At 48.5% G+C, this 10,482-nt stretch overlaps 1 protein-coding gene across 2 annotated transcripts; it reads left to right on the top strand.

The window, feature by feature from the left end:
* The first annotated feature begins 836 nt into the window (after positions 1 to 836).
* On the top strand, positions 837 to 8,357 carry LOC131397274 (sialic acid-binding Ig-like lectin 6). Of its 2 annotated transcripts, XM_058530040.1 has the most exons (9): positions 837 to 908; positions 986 to 1,357; positions 1,526 to 1,804; positions 2,004 to 2,051; positions 2,554 to 2,808; positions 2,873 to 3,175; positions 3,943 to 4,036; positions 4,374 to 4,455; positions 6,886 to 8,357. In XM_058530040.1, the coding sequence occupies exons 1-9, from the start codon at positions 866 to 868 to the stop codon at positions 7,081 to 7,083; spliced, it is 1,674 nt and encodes a 557-aa protein (XP_058386023.1). In that variant the 5' UTR covers positions 837 to 865; the 3' UTR covers positions 7,084 to 8,357. The 2 variants fall into 2 exon arrangements, with proteins under 2 accessions (XP_058386023.1, XP_058386022.1); XM_058530039.1 differs by lacking the exon at positions 2,873 to 3,175.
* Positions 8,358 to 10,482: the final 2,125 nt, after the last annotated feature.

Below are 10,482 nucleotides of genomic sequence, written 5' to 3'. Positions count from 1 at the left end.
TAGCCAAGGGTCCCCAGGAGAGAACCCCAGAGACAGGAATACCCTGGCACCTTATCTGGAGGGTGGGGGAGGTGTTCAGGATCAAGGGGCTAAGAAGCGGGGAGGCTGATGTGAGGGTTACCCCCCGGATCGCACTCTGGGGTCTGAGTCCTTTTCTCCTCTCCAGCTTGTACTAGATACCCCATCTATACCTCTTTCACCAGATGTGCAACCATCTTGGGGTCTAAACAGCACTATGCCAGCAACTTGTGTAAGATGATGTTTCTCTCCCTCAAGGTCCCAAGACCTCCTACCATTCCTAAGTACTCACCCATACGTTAGGGTCCCAAGATCATAACCCTAGCCCTACATGCCAGATGACCTTCCTAGGAGGTACTAGATCTATAGATAGAACCATCAGAGATGTTTAGCCTATAGATGAATACCTGTATGTGATTTTTCAGGCCCAATAATAGGCAAATAGAAAGGCTTTCCCTGGCTGTCTCCATGGGAATTCATCCTCCTGGCATTCTTGACTCCGGGAGCTGGCCTGGAGGGACCTGCTTCTCCAGTACAGACAACCGTGCATGAATCCAGGAGGCAGGACTTGGGGGCTCTCGTCCTTCCTTGTTGCCTTACTTGGGAAAGCCCCTTGCATGTCTGAGCTTCAGGGTTCACCTGCCACAAGCAGAAATGGGCCTGGATGATCTCAAAAGGGCAGTCACAGCTGACTCTGTGACTCTGAAGTTTCCTCTTCTGGGCATATGGCCCTTTCTTCTTACCACAGGCTTCCTGTCTAAGCTTCCTCTGCCCTCCCACAGCTGTGGCTTTCTCTTCTCTCTCAGAGGGACCCCAAAGGCAGACTGTCCCAGGGCAAGAGGAAGAAATGCCACTGCAGCTGCTGCTGCTGCTGCCCCTGCTATGGGAAGGTGAGTGGTTGAGGGGAGAGGGGACCCCACTCTAGGGAGGCCCTGGAGCTCCAGGCTGTGTTTCTCTCTCTCCCCAGTGCCCACGGCTCAGGATCAGAGCTACCATCTGGAACTACTGGAGTCTGTGACAGTGCAGGAGGGCCTGTGTGTCCTCGTGCCCTGCAAATTTTCCTATCCCAAGACTACCTTAGGAAGCCTTCACATGTTTTGGTTCAGGAAAGGGGAGGATAGAAACCATGATCTTCTAGTGGCCACAAACAAACCAAAACAGAAGCTGCAGGAGAACACCCAGGGCCGGTTCTTCCTCCTCGGAGACCCCCAGGCCCACAACTGCTCCCTGAGCATCAGAGACGTCAACATGGGGGACAGTGGGACGTACTTCTTTCGAATGGAGAGATACTTCAGGAAACACTCGTATCTAGATAAGACGCTATCTCTACATGTGACAGGTATGGTGGGGGCCCAGGGAAAAACCCCAGAGTGTGGGGCATGGGAAATAGAAAAATGAAGGTTCTGTTCTTCCTAGGTGTGGGGTGTGGTGGAGACAGTTGTGAAAAAACCCTGGGGCAGGCTGAAAACAGGCCGAGGGGCCCCAACCTCCTCTCTCTCTTCACCAGCCCTGACCCACAGGCCCAACATTCTTATCTCTGGGTCCCTGGAGTCCAGCCACCCCAGGAACCTGACCTGTTCTGTGCCCTGGGCCTGTGAGCAGGGCACACCTCCCATCTTCTCCTGGACATCAGCTGCCATCACCTCTCTGGGCCCCAGGACCTGCCTCTCCTCAGTGCTCACCCTCACCCCAGAGCCCCAGGACCATGGCACCAACCTCACCTGTCAGGTGAATTTCCCTGCAGCTGGTGTGACTGTGGAAAGGACCATCCAGCTCAACGTCACCTGTGAGTGCTGGGCCAGGTCACCCGAGTCCCTGAAGAGGTGGGGCCAAGGCAGAGCTGGGCTAGGGCTTGATGTAGGGGTCCTGCTAGTCTAACAGGAAGGGGTCCCCCTATACCAGTTTCCATGGCTCTTGGGGGAAAGGCCCAGTGCCCACCCATCTGTCACCATGGGTGTTAAGGCTGCAACATCCTTCTGTCACAGATGCTCCACAGAACATGGCCATCAGCATCTTCCAAGGAAACAGCACAGGTAAGAAAAACCTCTTCTCTCCAGAGCTGGGCTGGATGCAGGTCTAGCTGGATCTAGAGCTCCAATTGTCCGGGGACTAGGTGAGAGATAAGTGAGAAGCCAGATACTGAGGTCAGACGTGGGGAGAGCACAGGGGGAAGCCCCCACAAATCCCAACTCCCTGAAGTTAATCTTTTCTCACCCACAGCTTTCTCTGGCCAAATCCAAAGGAAGCTGTCACATCCCTCTTGTTTCACTTTCTCTCTGACGTTTTACCTCCTCCTGCTTCCATAGGCCCTCGTTGGTCCATTAACTGCATTTGTTCACTATGTCCCTGTCCTGAGCCCTCTGTCCTCCATCTGCCTGACACTCTGAGCAGCTCAGGGAAATCTTCTGGACCTCTTCTGAAGGCCTGAGGCCCGACTCTCCTAGTCCCCTCCTCAGAGTTAGCGTGGAGAGAGATGCCAGCTTCACCCACCCCATATCTCTCTGTCTTTGTCTCTCTGCATCTCTCTGCCCAAAGCCCTCAAGGTCCTGCAAAATGCCTCGACCCTTCCTGTCCTGGAGGGCCAGGCTGTGCGGCTGCTCTGTGTGGCTGACAGCAACCCCCCTGCAGAGCTGAGCTGGTTCCAGGGGTCCCCAGCCCTGAACGCCACCAGCATCTCCACCACCGCCATCCTGGATCTTCCTCGCCTAGGGACTACAGGAGGAGACTTCACCTGCCTTGCTTGGCACCTGCTGGGCTCCCAAAATGTCTCTGTGAGCCTCTCCGTGGTCTGTGAGTATGAAGACCCCTGGAGCAGGACACCTGGGTCCTGTGGAGGGCAGAGGCACCGCTGAAGTTCTCTTCCCTCCCCTCAGACCCCCACAGCTGTTAGGACCCTCCTGCTCTTTGGAGGATCAAGGTCTGCACTGTGGCTGCTCATCCCGAGCCCAGTCGGCCCCCTCCCTGCACTGGAGGTTGGGGGAGGGTCTGCTGGAGGGGAACAGCAGCAACGCCTCCCTCACGGTCACCTCCAGCTCCACTGGGCCCTGGGCCAACAGCTCCTTGAGCCTCAGTGAGGGGATCAGCTCTGTCTTGAGGCTCAGCTGCAAGGCTGTGAATGTCCATGGGACTCAGAGTGCCACTGTCCTGCTGCTTCCAGGTGAGGGGTCTCATGTGGGGTGACACTTGGGGAAAGAGGAGCCTGGACCCTTGTTTTAGTTTCTTAGGGCTGCCATAACAAACTACCTCAAAAAGGGCGTTAAACAACAGAGATTTGTTATCTCATAGTTCTGGAGGGCAGAATCCTGAGATCAAGGTGTCAACAGGGCTGGTTCCCTCTGAGGCTGTGAGAATCTGTTCCAGGCCTCTCCCCCAGGTTCTGGTGGTTTGATGGTAATCCTCGGCATGCCTTGGCTTGTAGAAGCATCTCCCCAATCTCTCCCTTCATCATTACTTGGCATTCACCCACTCTGTGTGTGAATTTCCCCTTTTCAATGACGACATCAGTTATATTGGATTAGGGCCCAACCTAAAGTTCTCATTTTAACTATAACTGCTGTAAAGACCCTGTCTCCAAATGAGGTCACATTCTGAGGTAAGGGGCAGGGAATATGCCTGAGGGGGAGTGAATTTCAACATATGCATTTTGGGGCCGGGAAACAATTTAACCCATAACAGCCCAGAGAGATGGGGCATGGAGGAGAGGCACCCCAAGATCTGGTCCAGAGTGGCTGGGGGTGTAAGATCCTCAGTCCTGTGGCCAGGGGAAGGGGCTGGGCCAGGGTCTACAGAGCAGTGGGATGCAGAGCGACTGAGTCCTGTTTGGGGAGTGGGTACACTAAGGGAACACAGAGAGAGAGAAGTGACCAGTTGGGAGGATGCCATGTATTGGGGTTGGAGTTTACTCAAAACTCAAATTATCTACAGGTAAGCCAGAACCCAGGGCTGGCAGGGTCCTGGGAGCGGTCGAGGGAGCTGGCATCATGGGCCTGCTTTCTCTATGCCTTTGTCTCATTTTCAGGTGAGAGTGGGCTCCAGGTATAGAGGGAGAGTCCTTGAGGGCTTTGGGGAGAGGTGGGAAGGGCATAAGGTGTCAGAATCTCAGAAATCCTGAGCTAGAGGACCTTGACTGGTTGGAAAGCCAGGAGCCAGGGCAGGGAGGCTGAGTGGTGGTATGAATCAGCCCATAACCAACAGAGATAAACATGGGGTCCCTTCCCAGGGGGGAGCACCTGGAGAAGGGCTCCACCTCCCCCTACCTCATTCAGCACTTCTATGCCCTTCACAGGGAGTAGGGGGTGGTCTGCCTACTCCATGTCCCAATAACCAGGCTGAAATGCCCTGGGCTGTTTCCTTAGAGTGAAGACTTGCAGGAAGAAGGCAGCCCAGCCAGTGCAGAGCATGGACGACGTGAACCCAGACGAGAGCTCAGGCTCCAGGGTGAGTGAGGGGACATGAGCTCCATTCAACATTATCTCTTGTGGATGCCCCCTCGGGAATGGCCCCTAGGAACTTCCCTGTTTATATCCAACACTCCCCAGAGTTCCACAGGTGGACATTTTAAATTATTGACTCAATTTCTCTGATGCTTCTCCTTCTGGTGGGACAAGCAAGTAGTCCAGTGGGTTTGTTGGGGATGTTTATGCCTCATCTGTCAGATGATCATATTCCCCTGGAAATATCAGCCTTTTCTTCTGGTGTTGATCACTGGAGAAGAGTAATAGTTCAAACCTAGTCTGTGTCAGACCCACTGGGTACAAGGAGAGTGGTGGACACGAGCTCTAGGGTAGAGAGCACGGGCACCCCAAAGTCACAATTCATCATCTCATTTTGCATTTTCCAATCTACCACCGTGTTTATTTAATATCAACACTGAACTTATTGAGGTATACCTTACATAGAATAAAATGCACCCATTTTAAGTATATGGTTAAATGAATTTTTACAAATGGATACACCCATAACCATGTCCTTAATCCAGGCATGAAACATTTCCATCACTCCCCCAAATTCCCTTTTTCCCCTTCCCAGTCAATCCCTGATTTCCAGCGATCACTGATTTCTATCACGATAGATTAATTTTGCCCATTCCGGAACTTCATATAAATGGAACCAGCAATATTTACTCTATACGTCTGGCTTCTATCATGTCATTAAAAGATATAAAAATCCTAAACATGTATGCACCCATAACAGAGCATCATTCATCAAAACAAATGAACAAAAACTGACAGAGATGCAGGAAGAAGTAGACACGCCCACAATCACAGCTGATTATTTCAAAACTCCTCTCTCAGTAACTGGCAGAACAAGGAGACAGAAAGTCACTTTTCTAATTCAATTTTCTTATTTCCCGGTACTGTTTCCCCTGGTTGATCTTGGGGAATGGAATGCTTAGTGTGTGCTAAGTCCCCATCAGGAATCATGGGGAGAGGAATCATGGATGTCAGGAATCAGGACATATCTTTTCCACTGCTTTATTTTCAAATTTTCAGTAAACTCTTTTTTTTTTTTAATGAATATCTCTTGAAGTCAGTAGATCACAGACGTTCAAAGCATGTGCTACAGAGCCAGACCACCTGCATTCAAATCCCCTTTCCCTACTGAAGAGCTTTGTGACCCTGGACAAATGATGTTCCCTCTCTGACCTCTGTTTATATTCTGTAACATGGGATATGAGGAGACCCTGTGTCACAGAGTAGTTGTGAGGAGTACTTAAAACAGCATCTGGCACATACTGAGCACAGGACTCCTTACTACAATCAGAATCCTTCCCTCCTCCAGCAAGTGAGTCCCAAGGGCAGTTTGTTGTTGTTTTATTCCCTGCTGCGTTCCCAGGGCCTAGAGGAATGCCTGACTCATAACTCACAGCAGGTACTCAATAAATATTTCTGGAATAAAACATTGAATAACCATGGTGCTGGAAAACATTTTCTATTAAAATCTCTGTCTGTGTCTCTGTCTGGGTGAGGGTCGTCTATACGCAAATACTGTAGCTATGATTATTCACAGACACGTTTCTTTCTTTCCCATATTTTGGCTGCAGTAGATTAGCACAGCTGATCTGTCACTGATTTTCATCTTTCTTTTGCCCCCTCTGGGCAGCCTTCTCCCTCTCTTCTATTTGCTCTTCAATAGTGAAGCCCTTTCCTCCTGACCTGAGAAATGTTTTTGCCATTCTGAGCTGCTGTTTGAGTGTTTCTGTTTCATGCACCTCTAGCCTGAGGGTGTTGTCGACAGGAAGCAGATATGAGGGAGGTGTCTGGTGACATCTTTCCTGCAGGACCTGCTCTCTGCTCTGTCTTATAGGACCTGTCTAGAAACTGGGTATGCGGCCCCTGCCTCTGCCTTATATTTTGAAATATCTCCTATTCCAAATTGATATCTTGAAATGTATTTGTTTTCTCTTTATTTAGTACCTGCCTCTCCTAGAGGTAGACAGCCTAGAGCTGCATGGTGTCAGGGGCTGGGTCTGCTTTCTTCATCACTCCACACATAGCACCTCTTGCATGGCCCCTATGGAGGATGGCGCCATAGTGAGAAAGAGCTGGATTTCAGTCCTGGCTCAGTGGTGCATGTCTAGAGATGTGTGTCTTCAGGGCAATGCATATAATCTCTCTTAGACTTAGTCTTACTATTTGTAAGATGAATATGATAATAGTAGCTTCTCCTGACATTTTTCCTTTTTAAAATATAATGTGTTGAATATAAAAACTTATAAAGGACAGGCCAATCTTAAATATTACATTTTTGAACAAATGAAGGGGTAAATGATAAAAGTTCCATCAGTCCCAATCCCATTCTGGTCCTTGGCTACTTTCTCCCTCACCTTATTACCCAGCTCTGAATCCTTCTCTTCCTTCCACTCAGGCGCATCAGCACCAGGTCTGGACAGACTCCCCTTCAGACCACCCAGCCCCTGCTGGGGCGAGCCCCATCGCAAGAGAGGAACAGGAGCTCCACTATGCTTCCATCAGATTTCACAAGCCTCAGGAACAAAAAGACACCAACACCGAGTACACAGAGATCAAGACACACAAGTGTGGAATTATTTTCTCACAGTTCTAGAGGCTGAAAGTATGAGATCAACAAATCAGCAAGGCTGCTTCCTTTTGAGGCCTCTCTCCTGGGCTTGCAGACAGCTGTCTCCTCCCTGTGTCCTCACATGGTCTTCCCTCTTCTTGTAAAGATTTCCTCTTCTTATAGCAATACCAGATGTATTGGATTTGGGCCCATCCTAATGACCTCAGTTTAACTGAATTACTTCTTTAAAGACCCTGTCTCCAATACAGTCACATTCTGAGGTCCTGGGGGTTAGGAGTTCAACTTATTCATTTTGTGATTTTTCCACTCATAACACTCAGCCTCCAATTATTTAAAAATTGATGGCCTTGTTGGCAATGGTGTGAATCCCCAAGTATATGTGAAAGACCACAGGACTTGAGTCCAAAAGAACTGAGTTTCAAATCCATCCATGCCACTTTTTGAGTGAGTCCATTTTTGCTCTCTGTGGCTCACTTCACTGTTCTGCAAAGCAGGAGAATCACCCTTCTAATCAGATTATTGTGAAAGAGCCATGAAAACATACATGTAAAACAGTTAACCAAATCCTGATGTGAAACTTTTTGTGAACTCTGAGCCCAGGCTTGTGTCAGGACTTTTATTGGCTGCTTTAATAGAAAGTTTCTGCTAACAATTTCTCCTAAGGTTTGGAGGGGCCAGTCTCAGAGGCCATGGAGATTTCTCCCCTAGGATTGGAAAGGAGGCAAAGATGGCTGCTCTTACCACTTCCATCAAACAATGTATTGTAGACCCTTCCCAGTGCAATGAACGCAAGAAAGAAATAAGAGCTCTCCAGGTCATAAAGTAAGAAGTAAAAGAGTCTATATTCAAAGACAAGATGCTGGTGGGCATAGAAAATCTAGTTATACACAAAGAAGCTGCTAAAACCAATAAAAGAGTTTAGAAAGGTGTTACAATACTAGTTCAAATGACACAATTCCTTTGTAATGTTATGCAATGGCCAAGGACAATTAGAAATGGAATTTTTTTTAAAGATGCAATTTACAGTAACGTGAAACTATGAAATAAGTTGAAGGAAATATATACAAGTTGTGTACATTGAAAAAATGCAAAATTTACTTCAGGAAATAAAAGAAGACCTAAGTACATGGAGATATATACCATGTTCATGGATTGGAAGACTCAATATTGATAGGATGTCAGTTTTCCCAATTGATCGATAACTTCAATGCAATTTCAAATTATCAGTGAGAGCTTTTGCAGAAAATGGTGAGCTGATTCAAAACCATACATAGAAAAGCAAACAACCAGAATGTCCTAAGAAACTTTGGAACTGACAATAAATCCATTGAAGGAGACCCCTTCAGTTCCTGTCTGCCTGTCCCAGGATTCTCACCACCTCCTGCACAGACACCAGCTATGCAGGAGAAACATGTCCTCCACACCCAGGAGCAAGTCTCTTCTCCCAAAAAATCCAGATGCTCCCAGTGGAGGATGATTCCCAGGTTAGTGGTCCCCAGTCCTCGTTTCCTGAGCGCCAAAACACCCAGCAGAGGGGTCTGCATGGGCAAAGCCCCAGAGGCATGGCAGAGCTTGTCACGTTCCAGAACAGTGAGGGGCAATGTGGCCAGGCAAGGGGACAGCTGTCCAGAATTCAGCCATGGAGGCCTGTAGGGCTGCTGTGGCAAAGTGGGCACTTGTTCTTTCTCCTTTCACTCTCCCAACAACCCCATCCCACGGAGGATCCCAGATGTCCTCTTGAGAGCACACAATGGTCCAGGTCCTCTACCATATTAAGTGTGCTGTCCCACCTACTCCTCATGACCTCCCATCTTGAGAGTCCTTGTCACATCCCTTCTGCCAGTTTCATCAAGATTTCTAGTTCCTCATGCCTTGTCTGGCTCCCCACTGGACAGTAAGGGGACTGTCCTAGTCTGTCAAATTCACCTCATTCTCTCCTCTCAGAAGAGAGTAGGACAGATCCCTATGCATCTGGAGAAATGAAGGACAGGATAAATGACTGAAGGACAGCCTCCCCATATTGACAAGAAACATAACTGAAACTTAATGATTGAGAACGGTTGAAATGACAAGATGTCAACAGACATACCATGGAAGCACTAAAGGAAAGATAGCTGGTGTCACTATCTTAATATCAGATGAATGAGTCCTTGAGGCAAAAAGCATTACAAAATGCACTTCACAAAAACCAAAAGTTTAGTTCACTCCCCGTAAAATATAAAATTGTTAATGTGTATCCCTCTACAATGGAGTCTCAACATACACAAAACACGCATATTCACAGAATTACACTTCTTGTCACAGGGAGCTCCAGGTGCCAATACAATTGAAGTCTCCCCACTGGACATTGACTCCTAGGGCAGCATCCAGGGCTGGTGTGTGACCTTGTGAGCAGAGAGGGGTTGTCTAAAACGTGGGCCCTGAGGGAGGGAGGATAGTTGGTCTCCTCACCTCCCAACCCAGTCCACCCCCATCTCCCATGTCCCTGCATCCCAGCCCTGGACCAACGTCCACAGACATCTACAGCCTGTGACTCAGAGGGTCTGGCCACAAGGCACCCGTTTTCACTTCGTAGGAAATAACCCCTGAGAGGAAGAGCATCCCCAAGGAGGCAGGAAGTGTGGCTCCAGCCCTGCATAGGGTGTAAATTTGGGTGAGGTTCTCACCTGTTCTGGCCCAGGGATCCCCCAGGAGTGGGCATGGGTGGTAGATGGTTGACTCCAAGGGCTGTCCCGGCCCTGACAGTGTCTGGGTCTGAAGTTCTTGCTTTGAGGAGGGTCACTGTTCTGTCCTCACCCTCATCTTCCTGTTGGAGTCTCCTCTAAAATTTGCAACTCTTAGTTCTTGAGCAATAACCTTGAGACACAGACTTTCTCAGGGAAGCTGGCACTGCCAACCCCAGATATGCTGCTGGCCCTGCTCTGGTGGAAGGAGGCCCCTTATCATCTGTCTCCTGATGACTTTTCTAGTCTTGTCTTTTTATTTTCCTTAACAATTGTTTATTTAAGTACTTTTGCACAGGTAATATATTCACATGCTCAAAAATTCAAAACTCACAGCAAAATCTGTCCTCAGATGCCCAGTCCCCTCTCAGCAAGTATCCAATGTTCACTGGCTGCTCTGAGCCTTGGTTTGTTCACCTAAAGGATCTTAGGGGTCCTTCGATGTCAGTAGTACAGACTGTCCTCATTCTTCCCTGTGACTGTGCAGTGTCTCATGGCCTGGATGGATCTGATTCTGTACACATCTTCTCTTAGTGGAAAATCATGGCATTCACTTTATGCTATTAACAGAAACACTGCAATGAACAATCTGGTATCTACTTTCTCACGTGTGTGCATTTCTTTGGGATAAATTCCTAAAAGTTAAAGAGCTGGGTCATGTGTTCTTTTTTTTTTTATTGAGGTATAATTGACATACAAC

The sequence above is a fragment of the Diceros bicornis genome, chromosome 34 (genome assembly GCF_020826845.1).
Source record: "Diceros bicornis minor isolate mBicDic1 chromosome 34, mDicBic1.mat.cur, whole genome shotgun sequence".
NCBI classification, from domain to species: Eukaryota; Metazoa; Chordata; class Mammalia; order Perissodactyla; family Rhinocerotidae; genus Diceros; species Diceros bicornis.
This window is presented reverse-complemented; position numbering and strand designations above follow the sequence as displayed.